The sequence below is a fragment of the Lutra lutra genome, chromosome 18 (genome assembly GCF_902655055.1).
Source record: "Lutra lutra chromosome 18, mLutLut1.2, whole genome shotgun sequence".
In the NCBI taxonomy this organism is placed as follows: Eukaryota; Metazoa; Chordata; class Mammalia; order Carnivora; family Mustelidae; genus Lutra; species Lutra lutra.
In genome coordinates, this window is record NC_062295.1 from 37,098,745 (window position 1) to 37,119,216 (window position 20,472).

General features: G+C 50.5%; 1 protein-coding gene across 2 annotated transcripts in view; it reads right to left on the bottom strand.

The window, feature by feature from the left end:
* SDK1 (sidekick cell adhesion molecule 1) overlaps positions 1-20,472 on the bottom strand; it is an 888,974-nt gene that overhangs the window by 87,951 nt on the left and 780,551 nt on the right. For both annotated transcript variants that reach the window (XM_047713403.1, XM_047713402.1), the window contains exons 26-28: positions 11,924-12,039; positions 10,374-10,563; positions 8,315-8,413 (exon numbers count right to left, since the gene is read on the bottom strand). In XM_047713403.1, coding sequence (XP_047569359.1) covers positions 8,315-8,413; positions 10,374-10,563; positions 11,924-12,039 — 405 coding nt within the window. The remainder of the gene's footprint in view (positions 1-8,314; positions 8,414-10,373; positions 10,564-11,923; positions 12,040-20,472) is intronic.

Here is a 20,472-nt window from a genome sequence, read left to right on the forward strand (position 1 = left end):
ATGCACCAGGAGGAAGAGAGCAGCCTCGTCGCCCGCCTGGGGCAGTTTAGGGCCAAGGTGGCTGTAGAACCCTGTTCACCAGTCGACCCCCCAAGCCCAAACCCCTGGTCTTGCCAATTCCTCACCAATTCACTATTTCTTTCACTCAAAGGCATTAAAAAACAGCCTCTGCTTTGGTCACTTTTGAGCCTCCGATCTTTGGGGCTCCTGTACACACAAAATTAAATTTTTCTCCTGTTCACCTTATGTCAGCTTAATTCTTCGACCAGCTGTAAGACCCAGAAGGGAGGAGGTAGAAGCTTTCAGCCCTACACTGTGAATCAAGCAAAAACTCGCCCTACTTATTAGCACCTCCCACTCATTAGAGCAGCGTGAGAGCCCCGTTCTGCCCGGGGTGGGGAGGGCCTGCTGCTTCCCCAGCTCCTTCCTGCTCTAGAATGGTAGAATTCTGATGATCTGAAGAAAAGAGAGACAAGTGGAAAATAATCTGGTCACTCCACAGGACATTTGCAAGGAAATTTTGAGGGACAGCAAGGCATCTGGGAACGGGGAGTGGAGGGGCACAATCTAGTGCCCAGGGGGGATGCCAGCACAGCCGAGAGGCAGGAACTCCGAGGCCAGGGTTCCTCTGGAAAGGATGGTTTGTTTCAGAATGCAGACAGAAAAACCGGGGTTGTCTGGAGGAGGCTTGGGGTACCTGCACCAGGAATAGGGTCGGGGCAGTGGGTTCGGGGTCCCTGCAGCAGGGTTTGGAGTTCAAGCTGCCGCTAGGCATGGAAGGAACATGACAACCCAAGAAGAATGGCCCCCCACCCCGCCCACCCCAATGCCAGAGCCCTCAGCCACCGGAGCCCGGAGCACCAAGGAGGGGTAGAGCGTGTGTCAGGATGGGAGGTGGCCCGAGGCCCAGGCCCCTCTGAATGTCACATCCCATGGGCCGCCGTAAGGCACCGTTGGCCACACCGGCCCAGAGAGGAGAACGGAGCCGGCTATGCAGGGGCAGGGGCTAGACAGCCAGGGGGCTCTGCCCACACCAGACACCTTCTGTTCTGTGGATGCTGTTGCCTGAGTCCTGAGGGGCCCAGTCGGCTCCAAGACAACCCAGGGTGAAGAGTTTGCTAGGGAGGCGAGCCCAGGAGACAGAGGAAGCTCACAGACGGCGTGAGGAAGCAATTGCCCTGCTGGGCCCCTAAGGCTCTGCCCACTTTGGGGGGTATGGGAGGGGCTATGGTGGTGACCCCCAACCCCAGCTGTCATGGGCCTGCGCTGCTGGCAGGCAACTTTCCCAGGAGCCCGGCCCCGGGGCAGAGAGCGCCTTCGGGCACAGTGCCCTGGGGCTCCAGGACACGGCAGGCCAGGTTGTGTGGGGCGATGCTGGGGCCCTGAGGGCCTACGGCGTACATGGCACCTGCCACCACCTTGAGGTCACTGTTCCTATCTTAGGGACTGCTTGTTATAATTTTTCTACACTTATGAAATGGAAACAAAACCAATTTTACTCCAGGTGCAGGCTTTTCGTTCGTGTCTTCTCAGCACATCTGGAAAGCGTCATTCGTGTCCTTCAGGAGCGTGAGTTTGGATTGGCTGGAATACTGCACCGCAAGGACCTGCCCCCCGAGGCGCTACCAGCACAGAGCGGGAAGGGGGTGTTTAGGGCGGGATGTCCTGAGCTCCTCCACCACCAAAGCACGGAGCCCACAAGGCCCACTTCCTGCAGCCACGGCGTTGATTCAAGCAACACACGGAACAGCAAGGCCCAGCATCGCCCCTTTGCAACTGTGGGAAACCCCGCTTATCACCTCTGCCTTTGTTCCAGCTTCTGCATGAGCTACTGGGAGAAAGTCCCTCAACCTGGGGTTATGTCCGTTCCTCTTATCCGCCCTCAAGTCAGGGTGATGTCCCCCAGTCCTCATTCTGTGGCCTGGTGAACATAACCTCAAACGTCCTTACAACGTCACAGCCTCAACGGGCAGGAGAGGAGAGCTTGTGCACAAGTGGCAGAAGGGAGCAGCCAAGTACCCGTTCTTGCATTTGTCGGGAGTCACGGGAGATAGTGTCGTGGTAGAAAAGGCCAGTTACGTAAGTACAGCTCGAGTGCCATCAGGGACATAAACTTGCTGGGTGTCCGTGGCATAAGGGCAGAAGGCTGCGCTGGGTGTTAGGAAAGAATGGGCAAGCTGAATCAATACCAGGAGGGAAACACAGCCCGAGTGAAGTCTGATTTGTAAGGTTATGGGTGAATTATGATCATACAGGCATTCCGGGGGGCAAGGCCAAGTATGAGCCGCATTGATCCAAGGTGAAGATCGAAACTACGCGAGCTCTGAACATGCCCAGAAGATGGAAAAAAACGCGCATCTAGAAAATCAGAATCGGGAAAGGGTGTGTGTTTCGAGCCCAACACCCGTTCTAGAACCTTCCGCTATGGGAGATGCAGGAGGAGGTTCTAAGATGCTTTTGTGCTGGGAGCCAGCTGGGGGGCGGGGTGTGGCTCCTGGGAGGGTGGGTCTCAGCTGCCTCCTCAGATGGGGTGACTGTGGACCGCACCTGGAGCCCTCCGGGGGAGCTGCGAACGGCCCGTTGGGTGGTGGGAGGCCTTTCCTGAGTTGCATGCATCCTGGGCGAGCGAAATGGCCCCAACTGAGAGTTGCCTGTTCGGTGGTGTGTCCCTAGGGCCCGATGCTTGGGGGCCCGAAGCCAAGGCCACCCATGGGGCACGGTGCTGCTGACCCCCTTGGTAGCCCCAGTGGGTGGGTGTGAGAGGTGACGGCCCTGCCAGCACGCACGACTTGTTGGGAGAGCCCACGGCCACAGAATGGCCTCTGGAAGGCCCAGCCCAGGCACCGTGTGGCTTGTTGGCTCTACTGCTTATCCGCGTGAGGGCTGGGGTCAGACAAATGCAGCAATGGATCAAAACTGTATTTGCAAACAGGGATTACAGTCCCTTGCGATCCTTACTCTCAGCAGAGTCTTGGCACCCCCTTCCATAATAAGCTGAGGGTAAATGTTAGGCCCTCGGCAGGCAGGTGGAGGTGGGGGGAGGCTCTGGTGTGTGTGCGGGCAGCCCCCCGTGGGTTTAAAGAGCACATGCCGCACGTTAGCTTGGAGGCATTTAAGGGAGTGCGGAGTCGCCAGCGAGGGAGGGAGGGTGACCGTGCTCAGGGGGCTGCCGGCCGCGTCCCCCAAAGGCAGGCTCTAAATGCTAAAAGCTCTCCACAGTAAAATATTTACGCAAATAAGCAAGTGTTTTTCCCTGCAGGCGCCTGGTGCTATTTTGTGCTGTTAATCTTTTTTGGAAATGCAAGAGCATGTTTTGATATAGATTACTGAAGCCTGGGCTGGGGAGGAGTTCATACACGCACCCCGAGCGGGAGCACTGATTCGAGGTCTCTGGGTGGGAAGCCAGTCTTGCGAAAAAGATGTTTCCCTTTCTCTCCCACGAACACTGATCTGAATCTTCAGGCACTGTTTTCTCATCCTTCCTACGGCATCTGCAATTTGATGGGCTAGCTGTACTAATACGCAGGTGGCGGGCTGCCCAGACAACATTTGTTACCGTTACAACTAAAGGCCGTTACCACAGAAGATGCTCGGACGTGGTGTTTTTCTGCATTATGGTAGACGGAGCACTATTTTACCTTTTCTTTGCTTTGCCATGGTCAGAATGCACAAAGTATTAAATGCTGCCCTCTCTTTACCTGGTCTTTAGTGACGCTCCCCCCCCCACCACCTGGCACCCCCAGGGACTGCAGATCAAAATCCAAACTTTTGAATGTCCCTTATAGCCTGAATCCAACTTCTGCCCTTCCTGGTTCTTCTCCCCGTCTTGTCCGTGTGAAACCTCTGCTAGGGATGGCCAGCTGGATGCGGGCACCGGGCAAAGACTTGGGGGACAAGAAAGAATTCTCCAGTCCAGGAGACATGATGAAATACTAAATAGCCATGCATTTGAGAAAACATTTGTTGAATGCTTACAACGTGGCAGGCGTTGTCCTAAGGTTCTCATGCACAACTCAGTCAACACTACAAGGGAATGTGTTATTCCCATTTGAGGGATAGGGAAACTGTGGCATAGAAAGCCTCAGTCACGTGCCTAAATTCATCGGCCTGGGCTGCCGAGTCTGCAAGCTTGCCCACATTGCTGTTGGCCTGTCCAGAGCGTGGTGCTTCAAACCCAGGGGAGAGTAGGGGAGGACGCCCAGGATTCATGAGTTTATTATGTAGACACAGCGTTTCTGAAGGGAGAGTGTGGCATGTAGGGGAAGAACTGTGGAAATGTTCTAGCACCTTCTCCCAGTTAGTCTGCTTCCAGGCCTGCATCCTGAGGAGATCATCAGAAATGCTGTCAAGAGTCACCTCTAAGGACGTCAGTCACATCGTTATTTCTCACTGCACAATTGGGACATGATCCATATTTAAAAAAATTTTTTAATTATAATGTATTTGCATTTCAACATTACATTTTTGGGATGAATGTGTTCACATCTTGGACGTCTGAGCAGCACTTAAGTGTACAGAGAAGAGTCTGCTTTTGGCATGTGGTAAACCAGATGTCCTTAAAAAACTTCCTATTAAGACATCCCAAACTAATAAATACGGTATCAAGAAACGCAAACCTAAGTGCATGGTTGAGCCAGCAAGCGAGAAGGAGAAATCAGAGACTGAAAAGGAAACAGAACGCTAAGAATTGAGATGAAGCCAAGGGCAGCCCAGGGATAGGAGCCGCCAACAGACCTGCGAGGCTGGGCGCGCTCATCTGGGGCTGGGCACCCTTCCACACGTGCACCCAGGGGCAAGCGCCAGGATGCTGTAGATGCTGCATACATGCCGGTTGGGTATGTGCAGACACAGACAGTGGGGTGTCTACATAGGAAAGATTCATGACATGGGAAGAGAAGAGCAAAGTCACAAACACGTGACAAGAGTTGGAATGAAATCTAAAAACAGGCAACCATAATATTAGACTTTTAAGCTTAAGTTTAACTCTAGGAATATCTTATAGAAAACCGAAGAAGAGAGAAACACAAAATCCCTTGGGGGTCCTGGCGGGTTGGCTGTGGTTGACGGGGCAGGAGGGACACGTATGGGTCACCCCCGCTAAACACACCTATAATATGACGGAGAGGCTCCCTTCTAAGTAGGAAATACTTTGTACTTACAATTTTAGAAAAATGATCAGAAAAAAATATTAACATTATTTTTTGGGCAGTGGAATTGTGGTGATTCTCATTTTTTCCTGTTACATGTCTAAATTTTCTGTTTTTTTCAAAGTTTAGAATGAATGTGTTATTTTTATCTTATGATTGTCCTTTTTATTATAAATCTTTCCAATATAGAGAAAATACTGGGAATAATATAGATGGAACACCCAAGTGTTCATTGTACCAACTTGAATAAATCTAGACATTTTGCCAAATTGGACTTTTTTTTTCACATAAGAGAGAAGATGAGACAGAAGGAGTTGAGGCCATTCTGTGGCCCCACCAGACCTTCTTCAGAGGCAACCCCCCTTCTCAACTCGGGGTGTATTCCTGTCCGTGAGTTCACACGTGCACTGACCGTGTGGACCCGTAAATGGTGATAATCACACTCATGGAGGTTTCTATGTGCAGGAACCTTCTCCCGCTGGGTATATTCTTCCCCCGAACAGGCTTGTAAGACTTCCTCATGCTGACTCATGTAGGCCTTGGTCATTCCTTTAACTGCTGTGGGAAGGGTCCACAACACACCTTTCTGTGGCCTGACTGATGGACACTCGGGTGTCTTGTCATCAAACACGACATGGCAGGAGTGTCCCGTGCATGTCTCCTTGGGTACAGCTGTGAGAACTCAGGCTTATGACCTGACGGGAAGGGCCTCTGGGATTCAGGGACAGATGTACTCCCCTCGCCCAGGCATTCCAGATCATTCTCCGGGAGTATATGAGTGTGTGTGTGTGTGTGAGTGTGTGTGTGTGTGTGTGTGTGTGTGTGTGTGTGTTTGCCTATGTCCCTGTCTCTCCTGGGTCATATCCGACCTTCTAGGGCTCCCAATCTGAATGATGTAAATGCCATCTCATTGTGGTATGAATTCTCTGTTCACAGGGCTTTTTCAATCAGATGTACAAACGTTAGAGATGCCCTTTGAGGTAAGTGACAAGATTTTACTTTTGGACAGCGAGACTTGTATGATGACAGTGGGCATGACCAGGCAGGGACAGGCGTGGAGGGAGCTTGCAGACGGAGACGACATCAAATGTGACGTTAGAGGCACAGAAGGGCAAAGGACCCGCAAGTACAGTACAGGGCTGGCCCGGGTGGAGGGCAGAGGCCGTGGCGGGAGCATTGGGGGTGGGCAGGGGCTGCTAGGCCTGGGGGGGTGGGGACAAGGCCTTCCTCCTCGGCAGGCCGGGGAGACTCTGCTTCTTGGAGATTCTGGGTACTGCGACAGGTCAGAATTCACATTTTGTGCTCCAGGTTTCCTGTCTCGTGGAAAGCTGGGGCCACCCCCGGGTCATCAGACGTTAGCCCAGTTCCGTCCAGGAGAGACAGCAGCTGGGCGCGGTGCTGAGGGGAGCTCTGGGAGGCCTGTGGCCCAGCCATGCACTCCGTGGACCATCTCCTGCCCCAGGTCTGGAGCACAAGGCACGGGGCCTAACAGGGGTCTACAATCCCATCTCATCTGGCGGTATCCAAAACACACATTCTACCAGCAGCTTCTTCCATGGCTCGTTGTGGTATTAAGGTACCAAGAACCTGCAGTTCTGAAGGTTACCCAATTCAGAAATACTCTTAGCTAAGTATTCCACCCAGCAACCCCAGGAATGGCACCAGGAAGGGACAGACTGAGCAGGGCCCCAGCCTTGCAGCAGATGATGTTGGCACGCCCCAGGCTCTGTCCTCCCTGTGTTCATGAAGCAAGAACTCAAAAAACATTTGCCTCTCTGTGTAGTTATTACCTAAAAGACAAACCTGATTATGTCACTTTGCTGCTCAAAGTCCTGGGGTGACTCTCTACTGCCCTCAGCACAGATTTTTTTTTTAAAGTGTTTTTTAATGAAGTAAAACCCCTTTTCAAACCAAATCTTAGAATCCTAATGTCAGAAGCCAGTGGGTATGAGTGGTGATTTTTACTACCTGTCTGTAAGCACAAGGTTTATAATCTTCCTGTAACTACCCAGTGCATAAGCAAAGACACATGGGGGTCCGCTGTGAGTCTGGACTGAGGAAACACCCTATTGAATGCTGGCCAGGGTCTGGAGAGTAGACCCAGCCTGGGGTCCTGGCTGTTAGATGCCTGATGTCACGCGTCTGGGCCCCTGGGCACTCCCTGCATGGCCGGCCCAACCATCCCCAGCCGTCCCCGGCCCGGCCCAGCCCACGTCTCCAGGCTGGGGTCTGTCTACACTGCCACAAGCATGAGGCATTCCATCTGGTGAGTGGGTGACCTTCTTCCCTTCCTCCAGGACTGCAGAGGCCACTCTCCAGCAAGATCCAGCCCCAAAGCTGCCTTCTGTCCGTGGCAAGCCCCTCAGAGCCACGGACCTACTCGTGGGGCATCTCGTGAATGGTCACTGGTCAGCTATCATATTGCATTGTCCTCGTGCCTCACCCTGACAGTGCCAGGAGCCACTCACATCCCAAGGACGGGCACCTCTTCTTCACTCCTTACGGCTCACCATGCATGCAACGCTGTGCATGGGAGAGGCCCTGAATTTGTCATGCCGAAAGGGTGACTAAAGGAGGGAACTGATTTTTTTTTTTTTTTTTTAAGTAAGACTTGTTGCCTTTGGGGAACTAAGAAAAATTAAGGCTTTTCATCAATGCTGTCTGAGAGGCCTCCCTGGACAAAACGTTAAAAATAAACAATTTCCCGGGGACCCAAGGCACACAATTCACTCTGGAAACTTCTTAAAAGGATGAGGTGAGGGCCCGGCAGCCAAGGATGTCTCCCGGAACTGGGGAGCGAAGCCTGGGTCTCTGGCTCCCATGAGCAATGAGGCTGCTACTTCCCAGATGCCCATGGAAACAGCCTGGTTATTTTAGAGCTGAAGGAAGGGCCAAAGACAGATGGTTTTGTTGCGAACCCCAAACAAATGGAAGATGTTCTGGGCCAACAAAATGTAAATTTCAACCTGCAGAGGAACCTCAGCACACAGCTCACAGGACCGAGGTGGTATCCTGCTTTCCTTTGCACAGAAAGTGCCGGGTGGCGGCAGGCACATTTTTTTTTCTTTTGGTTCAACCTCTTTGATGTGTAATAAAAACACATGAAATCAATGTAATTGCTATTTTCCTCTGAGCTATGATCTCTTTAATCACGGCTGCTTCCTTACCCAGAACGATGCCGTTGGGCTCTTCCGGTGGCTGCCACACGATCCGCACGGATGTGAGTCGCACTTCTGGGAACACGAGCCTTACTGGTGGGCCTGGGGCTGGAGGGAGGAGAGGAAACCTGTGAGCCAGGTGTCGATATGGGGCTACAGGGGGACGTGATGAGGTTACAACATTACATAGGGCTCTGTGGGCTGGCCAAGCGTTTGCAACCATGGGTGTCTCTGTTCATGGACCAGATGCTCCAAGGCCGCAAATGACTTTTGGAATCTAACTGGCTCCACGTGGCCCCCTAATGGTGTTGAGAAAACACCTAATTTAGAACCCAGCTCAGCTGCTTTTCCAGCCAGAAAGGGTGCTCACAGACCGTGCTGGGAGCCCGAGAGTGCAAGGGGCGTGAGGCTGCAAGTGTGTCAGGCCCAAGGTCAAGATTCTGCCAATGTGGGCTGAATCCTTTTGGGGGCTTGACACCTGCTATCAGGAGTTAGATAAATCCGATGGCCTAAAGTCCCTCCCCATGTTTACAATGAGTGATTATTCCCCTATGCACCGTCTTAGAAAATTAAGAGTTGATGTGCACAAATGTGTATAATAATTCTGTGTGGCGTGGCGCCATTGCCTACCAGTGTCATGGCCCTCGTAAATATATTTATTTAAAGGGGGAGGCGAGTGGCCAGTCCAGAACTTCTTGTTGGAACTGAACAGATTCCCAGATAAGAGGCAAGGGGCTCAGAACAACGAACACAGAGATAGGATTATGGGTGTTAGTCATTCCGGGGCCGCTGAATTCTGCCTCTCACTATTAAGTGGAGAACAGTATTTAAAATTTTAAACCTGTGGTTTAAATAAATCTGTGATCCTTGTGTTTGGTAACATAAATGTAAGGAGGGTATGGGTTCAGAAGCCAGGACCAGCTGCAAAATATGTGAATTTCAACAGCAGGCTTATGTGGCCTCTGTCCCCTGCCCCGTCCCCAAGCCCCATCACTGGGATCACACTGAAATGAGGGAGTGGAAAGCATGCTTCCAATCACACTGTGGGAGAAGAAGGAAGAGCATTCTGTGAGTTCCAGCCTCTACTTTAGAAGGAGGTAGTTGTGACTGGCCAAGGTTGGAGGCCCCTTGTACTTTCCATTCCTGTGACCCAGGCTGCCATGGGTTCGCAGAGCTCTGCTAACATCCTTGAGGCCACTGGCCCCCCCCACCCGGAGCTCTGCATCCAGGACAGGACGGGGTGCAGAGCTCCTTCCTCTCCTTGACTCAAGCCCAGCGCTGCTGCCATCTCCCAGGAGAGCACAAACAACCGTGGGGCTAACTGAATGACCTCGGCAGACGCGTACCAGGAAATCGAGTTGTTGCATTTCTGCGAGAAGCTTCTGATCCCTAAGGTGTGTGTGGGGGGTGGGGGCGGGGAGAGCTGTATTTCCCCTAGAATATGTACCACCCCCTCCCCGACTATTTGCTACAGCCCATGTAACAATAAAAATGTAAAAAGAGATAACCTTTAAGTGTTTGACATCTGCAAAGTGGAAAAACATATGCGCTGACGATTTAGACTTCCATAAAAACAGAGCTGTCAAGAGGCGCTTGTTATCCCGGCCTGGAAGCATGGGTGTGGGGAGTCTGGAGCCCGCGGAGTCCACAGAGCCCGCTGCACTCAGGGCACGAACTTCTAGGGACCTCTTGGCATGAGGACCGCGGGAGCGGCTGGCACCAGGGAAACAGAGGCACCCAGGCTGGGGGTGGGGCTCCTACCCGATCTGTGCAGACACCACCAGCCGGAGCGGCTGGATGTTTTACGGCCCCTGCCCAACCCGGCCTTTACTGTGAGGCCTCTTTCAATTTACGACCGAAATTCGCAGAGGTTCATAATTAGGCTGTAAAAATTCACTCCGGGCTGAAATTGGCCATATAAACGCTCAGTGACTGAAAAACAATCCTGTTTTGTTTTTCTCAACTGAGAAAAGGTCGGGGGAGGGGGTGGTGGAAGTGGTTTGAAAATTAAGTTACTAATGACCAGCGCACGGGTCGCTGGGGCTGTCGGAGCACGCCGTTACCATACCGTCGTCCTTGGTCCGCTCCAGGACGAGGGGCGAGCTGGGCACGCCGTTGCCGATGCGGGTGAACGCCAGCACCTGCAGCTCGTACAGCACGAACTTGCGGAGCCCGGCCAGCAGCGCCGACTGCGTGTGGTTCCCTCGCACGACCTGACTGCGGGGCTCGGGGTCCAGATCTTTGGCCCGGAACAGGATCTGGAACCACAGCGTACAAGTGTGTGGTCACGGGGGTGTGGGTGTCAGGAGGGGGTCCCTCCAGCACACGGCCAGCACCAGCTGACTGCGGATTCTCCTCCACAGCGGCTGTGTTCCAGGCTTACGGGTCTAGTTTCCATACGCTGGTGTTTTGGGGGGGAAGACGGTCTCCGGGGCAGGAGAGGAGCTGGAGTCATGACCCAGGCCGAGGCTGGGCGGGCTACCCCCGAGCCATGAATAACAAGATCCGAGGCGCACGACAGACAGTAGCCATACCACCTGCGGCCATGAGGACGAGGCCTCCGTCACAAACGCAGACAGTGTGCCTCCTGCAGAAGGAGCCAGCGCCACCCCCCCCCCCCCACCTTGGTTTCCTAGCTTCTTGGGAAATTGGGCTCCTGCCTCAGGACAGCTGCTGTAAGTCCCGGAATCCCGGGCCCCACGCACAGACACAGCACCCTGGGAGGCGCCGCTCCATGGCCCTGCCGGCTCCCTCTGGTTTGCTAAGTCCTCATTCACAGCTCACCCTTCCTGAGCGGGTCCCTCAGTCGGGGGCCCAGAAGGCCATGGAAGATGGCGGTCCTCAGGGAGGAGCCTGAACGCCACAGGGCAAGTCTCTTCGCCGGGACCCAGGTCACTGCACCTGCCCAGTAGCAGCGCCATGTCCAGCAGGGCCGGAGGCAGCCTGAATGCCCAGGGGAGCAGGTGGGGAGAACCAGACACTAGGGATGAAAACCAGGAGAGCGGGGAGTCCCCATGCCCAGAGGCCGTGTGGGGTGGGGTGTAACAGACCAGGGTGGAGGGGGGCTGCTGGGCACATCCGGGAAAACCCATCCCTTTGTTCAGGGGAGGGGATGGAACACAAGCACACGTGGGTTAAGGGCAAGTAGGACTGAACCCGGCAAGGGCTCCTGGAGAAGAAGAAAGAGCACGCCCCTTCCTGAACCCGCCATCGCCTGGGACTGCCCAGGGTGCTGGTGTCCCCGTGTGTGAGCAGGTAGCTCGCACTGACTCGGCACACGCTAGGAGCAAAGCGCTTCTTACAAAATCAAACCCCCTTGCTTCTCAGGCCAGACTCAGAGCCAGCCACCACGGGTACTCCTGTTGTACAAGCCTGGAAGCAGAGGCTCGAGTTTACGCAGCCGGCTCCCATCCATGCCTTATCTGTGCCTACGTTAGGACATCGTACCCGGGCCTCATCCCCAGATGGGAATGAAGTTTAGAGGAGACAACAGATGTGAACATCACAACACAGGCTTGTGCTGCAGGTCTGGACGTCCCTCTGAGCTCCTTGGTCTAGGGGAGTGACACGCGGGTGCACCTGCAAGGCCTAAGCACGCGACGGTCACCCCCGACATACCTTGTAACCCAGTATGAGCCCATTCTGGTCCTGTTCGGGCACCGAAGCCCACGTCAGTAAAATCTGGGTGGAGCTGACGGCCTCAGCAGACACGTTTTCAGGCGCGGCTGAGGGAACTGCAAAGGCGAGTAAAACAGATTGGTACCCAAAGTCCAAGGGCTTCTGTAAATAAAGATCCAATTTCTACCCAATCAAGTTGTCCTTGAAAGAGCAATGAATTCTAAGCATTTTGGAGTGATCAGATTAAGCCTGCAGGGGTATAACAGAAATGTAAATCTCTTTAATATTAGCAGCAAATTCCACAAATCCGGGCTACTTAGGAGCTCAATCTTACCTGAAACCACCCAGCAAGAAAATCTGCTTGGTCTGTTTTTATATTAACTTGTGGGACCTGCAGACTTTGATCTCAGGTCACTCTCACACACCAGTTCAGTGATATCTCTGAACGTGGTATTTCGAGAGGGGGCAGAGGTGCTGGTGAGGAGGGGACAGCATGGTCTGCATGAAGGGGAGGGGAGGGAAGATTTCCTAGGCACTGACTGCACGTCCTGTCCTAGGGGTCTCAGATCCACCGTCATCTCTAAGAGCCACAACAGCCCTGGGAGACAGGGGTTATTAGCCCCATTCTGCAGATGGAGAGACCAAGGCTGGAGGACCCCCCATACATTTCAGTGAGGGCTATTCCACGAGATGGACCTGTGGACACGAGCTATGCAATTCTTGACCTGTGTATGTGTAGGATTTTATTCTCTTCTGTTTCGGCATATCATTGAACAAATTTCAGTTTGTCTTCTGTGTTTTCAATGGTTTGGATAGAAAGTATGTAAGGGCAAGAGTCAAGCTTTAAAAGCAAGGCTTTATATTCCAGATCATCTCAATTTGCTTTGAGAGTTTCCTTGTGAACCCATTTAAACTTTATTCAGACAGAAAAGAGAGATCCCAGAGCTCCCCAGCAAAGTCAGGGGATGCAGTGTTCACGGACAGGCACTGAGCACAAGGCAGTTGTTGGCTGTGGCCTGAAGGTCACACCTCCCACCACGTTCTGGAGCCTCCGTGGTTGAACAGGAGATGAGACCCTGCAAGTCCAGTGGGTTTCATGGAGAGTAATACGGGATAGGACTTGGCATTCAACGTGGGAGGGATCACTCTGCAGAGGAAGGAATGGAGGCTCCGAGCGGTCACCTGCCCACATCCCTAGTAAGTGACAAAACCACCTGAAGATGAGAGGCACCGAGGTGTTCACAGGGAAGGAACAAGCTCACAGGCTGCAGAGCGAGAGCAACTCGACAAGAATCCCGGGCCATGGGACCTGGGGAAGATGCTCTGCTCTGCTCTGGACCTTGACTGTCCCATCTGTGAAATGGCCAAGTGCAGCCCACCCGTCCTTGAACCTACCCTCTTTCTCCCCTGTGCCCATCCCCAGCACTCAGCTTTGCAATGAGGAGGCAATCCGTGGCTCTCTGTTCTGAAGAAAGTGAGACAATGACACCATAACCTCCCTTCCCTACTGAAGGAGGGTGAGTGGAAGGCTGCCAAGCCCCCAGCCCTCGCAGCATCCATCCCTTCTCTGCAGGCCACCGTGGCTCTGTGAACAGAAGGGGGCGTGCCCTCAAGTGCACCTCAGAAGCAGGGATGCTCTGCTTACAGGGGCTCTCGCCACCCTCCATCCACAGACCCAGCCACCCTCCTTCCCTCCCTCCCTCCCTCCCTTCCTTCCCACAAGTACTCTGTCCTCCTAGCAAAGCGACTGTAAGCAGCTCAGTCATTTGCTCTGAACATACACAGTAACGAGGCTTTGCACAACAATGCTGCTCTCCAATGTCTGATTCCTGGATTTTCTTCACTGAAGTGATTTGGTCTTCATTATGGGTTGAACTGTGTCCCCCTCCCCGCCGGCCTCCATACGCTGAAGTCCTAACCTCTGGCAGGTCAGAATGGGACTTATTTGGAACTAGAGTCACTGCAGATGTCATTAGTTACAAGAGGCCATACTGGCGAAGGGCAGCTAATCCAGCATGACCGGTGTCCTTCGGAGGGCATCGCAGGAAAAGACGGACACGCACGCAGGGAGGCCACTGTGGCAAGTCTGGAGGGACGTGGCCACGAGCCCGGAAGCCAGCAGGAGTGGGGACAGGGTCCTGGAGCAGAGACTTCCCCAGGGTCTGCAGAGGAGCGGGACCCTGCTGATGCCTTCGTGTCTGACTTCTGGCCTTCAGAATGGCAGGAGAGTAAATCTGTGCTGTGTTAAGCCCTCGTTCTGGGGTGCTTTGTTACGGTGGCCTGGGAAACTAATACTGTCTTCAAGAAAAAAGTGCCAGGAGTCATGTAGATTCTAGAGGTGCTGTCACCTTATCTTCCAGCTTGGCCAGGTCACCACCACAGCCAGTGGCTCCTGCAGACAGAGGCCGAGAAGACCAAGGAAAGCCTGAGAAGGCACACTGCTGAGGGAACATGGAACTTGGGGGGTTGGTGGGCAGGGTTTGGTGCCTTCTGGTCCCCAGATAGTGGAGTCATGGAGGCCTCCCGGCGGCAAAGACCCTGGCTCCAGCCCCAAGCCCGGTGACTTCCCGGCCTCCACGGCCCAGCGGTGGGCCTGTCCCCGCTACTCACCACATCAACCACCTTCAGAACACAGGCGTTAGACTGGCTGCTGGTGGAGGCCAGTCAGCGTGTCCCCAGAACAGAAGAGTCACCTGTTGGTGTCTGTTCGCATAAGGGTTCAGGGATCTTCCTCATACTTTTAGAGAGAGACAATGTCGGTCAGCCCACACCTGCTGGATACACTTTTTCTTCCCAAATATGTCAGTTGGGAGTCATTCCTATGGTTTGTCAGTCATTCAACAAAATAGTAGTAATTTATCTGAGCAACTAAGTGTCACAAAAAAGAATATAATTTCAAGCTTCCTCAGCTCTCTAAGGGACATGTGCTTGCCACCCACACTTCCCTGTGTCCCCTGTGACTTCTGGTGGTGGCTCCTGCAGGGCTCATGCACATTCTCCATGCCCGAGGGGGCTCCTGCCACGGCATTCACCCCAGGACATCGCTCACACATATGCTTATTGTGTTCAAGAAACAAGGGTTACTTGGCTACCTTGATTCAACTGTGAACTGAGTCATGACCACTCGAAGAACAGGTAAGCTGACAATTTATCAGACTCTATTTAGAGTAAGATGAGAACTCCAAAGGTGCTGCGTGCCCACGACAGCAGTGCTGCGTTCTAAGAACTGTCCCTGCCTGTAAGAGAGAGAGACTGTTGTCATAGCAACACAACGCGTCCGCCTCTCTAATCCGTAATGGTTTCCTGCGGGTCCATGTGTGACACGGTGAGTGCTCAGTCCTTACCACGGATCTACAGATCACACTGATTTTCTAGGGTATGGTAATATGTGCATCTGTGTCCTGAAGGGCATCCACTGCCCCAGAGAAAGAAGGCCACCCAGTGAGTGGGATGACTGGATGTGGCACCAGGAGCTCGGCTGGGTGTCCAAGGACAGAGCCACAGAAAAAGGCCACACTCGGGATTCCGTGTCAGTGGATTCAGATCCCACTGGGATCCAATCTGCCATTTAGTTACAAAGTATCTGTGGTTTTAAGATTTGGTAAGAAAAGAAAAATCTTTTCCATTATCTGTTTCAAGGTAGATTCGACTTCCTTTCCAACCTGCCATCTTGCATCTGGGGACAATGTTAGAGATTCCTTTCATGAAGAACAATCCTGATTAAAACGCTTCTCTTTTCTTCATTCGCTCTCTCTCCAGGATTCCTCACGGCTCAGTCTTTTTGATGTTTAGGGCCTCATTAATCCTTATATCATAATAAATCAGAGGATGTCACGAAGCTAGTTAGAGCATACTTCAAAATGGGAAATGTCATTTCAATGTGGTTCAAGATGTTCTGCTCTGTGCTCCCCACACCAGCTTTCTGTACGGCCATGACTATGCCGTATGAGAGGACCCCTGTGTGGCCATCTCCACAAGACATGCGTCTGCAGTTCTATTCTCCCCATCGGCTCCCTCCCCCCTTTGCCTCCCCATCAGCTGCACTCCACCCCTGGGCCTTGCAACACCTGCCCTCTCTACCACCCCCATGGGCTGAGGGGTGCCTGGCAGGATCTGTTCTAGGAAGGGGAGATTCCTCTACTGGACCAGGGAAGGTAAGACATCAACGTTGCTGCAATGGAGAGGGGCCTGCTTATCAGAGGTGAAGGGTTGCCCCAGTAGGAAGTTCTGGAAGCACTGTTCAAAGGTGGAGGTGCTGAAGCCCCAAAGGACCAGAAACATTGGAAGGGATGCCAGAGAAGGCCCCAGGTTGGGGGGACCAATGTCTGAGTGCCAGTACTCTTGGTGGAGAGGTCAGCCCAAGAGGAGTCCTAGGAGCCCACTTTTCCTGTACCCCAAATGTCTGAAGTCTGAGTCATCTCATCTTGAAATGAAGATCAATAACCCTTTTATTCAATTTGTGATGAAAACATCTGGAGAACCAAAACTCTTCTAATTGAACAAACACCCCATTAAAAGCCAAAAAATAATTTTCTGTAAGCCAGAACCCTCAAAATAAGAAAGAATGTGTGAGCATAAAGCAGAACTTACATTGCAAAGACAATTTTGAGACCAGGAACTTTCTCAATAAGCAAATGATGAAATCGATGCAGTTAGTTCGGGGGGCCTAGTTCCAGCCTATGATTCTCCTTTAGCTGTGCAAAAATATGTCTGTGTTGTTTCTGTCAACCAAGACAAAAACAAACTCATCGTGCCTTTTTTTTTTTTGATACTGAAGCCACACCTTGATATTAACTAAAACACAGAAATGTCTACAAAAACAGTATCATTCAAGAGAGTCTCCTCAGGGCGCCTGGGTGGCTCAGTGGGTTAAGCCGCTGCCTTCGGCTCAGGTCATGATCTCAGGGTCCTGGGATCGAGGCCCGCATCGGGCTCTCTGCTCAGCGGGGAGCCTGCTTCCCTCTCTCTCTCTCTCTGCCTGCCTCTCCGTCTGCTTGTGATCTCTCTCTGTCAAATAAATAAATAAAATCTTTAAAAAAAAAAAAAAAAAAAAAAAAAAAAAAAAGAAAGAGAGTCTCCTCAGAGTTATCGGGTAGGAGGCAACACAAGATTGTCTGAAGGGAACAGAGCTAGAAGCAAGCATCTGGGGTGAGCTGATGCCTAGAGTGATCTCCCCAGCATTCTCCTGACCACTGTAAAGGGACCTTTGCAGCAGCTGAACAGATTTCTACAAAAATATAGTCTCACCTCAGCAATTTTACCATGAGTTTGTCTTTTGAGAGTGTTCTTTGGAAACCTAACAAAACAGTATTATTTTCCATTTTTATTACATTTTATTCAATCTTATGTGTTATTTAGCTTACAGTTTCTGGAACAAAATCCTTGAAAAGTAATTTAGCTGCATGTAACACTTGAGGTTAACAGTTATTTTCCCTCAGCTCCTTCAAGATTATTCTCATTCCATTATGATTCCATTGTTCCATTGTCCTCTGGCCTCCACTGTTCTTGAGAAGTTGGCTTCAAATTGTCTTGTCTTCTGTAGGTAAGATGCCTTCCCTCCAAGTGTTTTCAAATTTTTTTTTGGTTTTCATGCTCTACAGTTGCAGCATAATGTATTTCGGTGTGGATTTATTTTATTTATTCTGTGCAAGATTCACTTTTCTTCAGTCTGATAAAGTATCAGTTCTCAAGCTCCTTGGCTATTATCTGCCTATATTTTCTCATTCTCATCTCCTCCCTCCTTCCCCTCTGAGTCTTATTAGTTATATGTTGGACCTTCTCATTCCATTCTTTATGTCTTTTAACCTCTCTGTCACGTTTTCAGCCTCAGTGTCTTTGTACTATATTTTAAGTTATTTACTCATACCTAGCTTCCGGTTTGGTAGTTCTCTCTTTAGCAGTGTCTAAACTACTTTTCACCTAATGGTAGCATTTTATTTTCAGTGGCTGTGTCCTATTTGTTTTCTTAAAGAGTGCTTCCAAAGTGGCATCTTTACCTAAAGTTTTAATGCTTTATTTTCATAATTTAAGACTATAGCCTTATTTTATATTTATTCCAGTTCTTATCAGGATATAATTGATACACCACATTGTGTAAGATTAATGTGTACAATATGTTGATCTGAGACACTTATGTACTGCAAAGAGACTACCACCATAACATTAGCTAACACATCCATCGGTCACAAAATTATTGTCCCTTTCTTGTAGTGAGAACATTTAAGATCTACTCTCCTGGCAACTTTCAAGTATATAATGCAGTATTATTAACTATGATGATGATGCTATAGATAAGATTACTCAGAACTTATTCATTTCACACCGGGAAGTCTTTAATAATTTTAAACTTATATAAATAAGTAAATAACTTATATAAGTAATTTTATACTTATTACATATTCTCTTTCATACTATTATGTATTTTAAAGCAATCAAAGCCCTATTTCCTCCCTACCTCCTTTCCTTTCTTCCTTCTTTCCTAAAACAAAAAAGATCTTACTCTTACTCATACCAGAGTATTTCCTTGTGTGTTTGAAAGTTGTGACTTTATCTTTAAAAGCGGATTTTTCTTTGGGACAAGTTGGCTGTGGCAGTATCTCTCCAGAGATGTTTCCTACTTTGGTTGCCCAGAAAGTCTGGCCTAGAACCGTGTTTCTTTCTACTTCCTTTTTCATTTTTTGTTTTGTCTTTCAAAAAAAAAATTATCTTGTTTTTGGAGGATAGTGAAATTGTTTATTGGGGTATAATACATAATCTTTCAGGAGGAGTGGATCACTGTTTCCCTGGGGTAAGAAGATTTTCCGGTCAGTGACGATGGTCTTCCTGGCCTTCCAATGATGTAGAAAGTGTACAATCTCTGAACCATACTTATTGTAATATCACTTAACACCTGTTATTGTCCAGCTTGTTTTTTTAAAATTTTATTTTAGCCACCTTAGGGGTGTGAACTAGAATCTCATTGTGGTTTTTGTTTTCATTTCCCTGGCGGTGAATAATGTTGAACATTTTTTTCATGTGATTACCTGACCATTTGTATGTCTTCTTTGGAGCAATGTCTGTTCAGATCCTTCATCCAGTTTTTAACTGGGTTGTCTTTTCATTGTGGAGTTGTAAGAGATTTTTTATGTACATCCTGGATATGGGTCCTTTATCAGATGAAGGATTTGCAAATACCTTCAATGATTGGGGGACTGCTTTTAATTGTTGTTTTTTTTTACTTTATGGTGTTCTTTGTAGCACAGAGGTTTTCGTGTTAGTGAAGTCTCTTCTTTTGTGGCTTGTGCTCTTGGTATCTGGAACCAAGTTTTCCATTGGTTTCTTTTCTAGGAGTTTCTGGACCCAACAGAGTAAATTCAAAACTCAAACCTGAGTTGGGCACAGGACTTAGAGTTACATTTTTTTCTTATTCAGAGTCTGGGTAGACAGGTGGACTTCCTGTCTACTTCCTGTCCCTGGGCAGAGATTTTCAGTCTCTCCTTTCAATGAGGGTACAGCATTCAGGAGCCTCATCTGTGTGCAGAGACCTTGATTCTAACTCCCCACCTTGTGCAAACTTGTGGCTGAACCTTCTATCCTTGGCTGCAAGTCTCGAAGATCCCAGGATGGATGTCCACATCCCAGGATGGATGTCCACCTCCCAGGCCAACCCCTGGGGTGGCCACAGGACCAGCTCAGCACTTATGGGTTCAGTCCCTGTCTGCCTCTGGCTTCTGGGGATTTCCTCTGGTTTTCTTATGAGGACATCAATACATTCTAAATCTCAATGATATTTTGTCCATAATTTTCTAGTTACTTACAGCAAAGTTTTTTTTTTTTTTTTAATGTTTTCTTGCTCTGCCTATTGCTGGGGTTAGAACAGTCCCCTTAGAATGTTTCAAGTCCTCCTTTTTGTCACAAAGACTGAATAGAGCTTTTATGTAATCCATGTGAGCACAGAGCCACAAGCTGAGTGTAGTGTCTCGATCTTTTCTTTCTAATGTAATAAAATCTACAGCCTAAAAGAAAGCCAGGAAGGCATCTGAGCCAGCCCCAGCTACTCCGGCAAACCCCTCTTCAAATATCGGTCCTCTTGGAAGGGGAGCACTATGCTTCCTTCTCTTCAGGAGATAACCTCGCCATTTCAGACCAGGTGGAAAGAACTGGTCTGTGTCACTGTGCGCCTTTAAACATGACTGGAGCCCTCTTTGTCACTCCACTAACTCAAACCAGGCTAGCAGGGGTCCCCTAAACCACAGGTTAGCCTGCAAAGCCTGGCAGATCAGGGGAACTCCCTGCAGCCCAGACTGTAGCCCAAGACTACTGAGTGCTGACCTGAAGTACTTAGTACTTTTCCTTTCCTCCCTGGGTGCCAACAGTAACCCCGAGCCTGGTGGCTCTGTGCAGAGGGGTGTGTGCTATTTCTGGACAAGTGTTAGGGGCCAGGGGTGTATGCTCTTTGCTCCTTCTTCTTCCTCGGGTAGCTGGGCCCAGACAAGGATTGGGCCAATAGCACAGCGGAGTCTAGGTCCCTGAATTATGAGCCCCCTGCTGAACAGGACCCCCGTCCTACT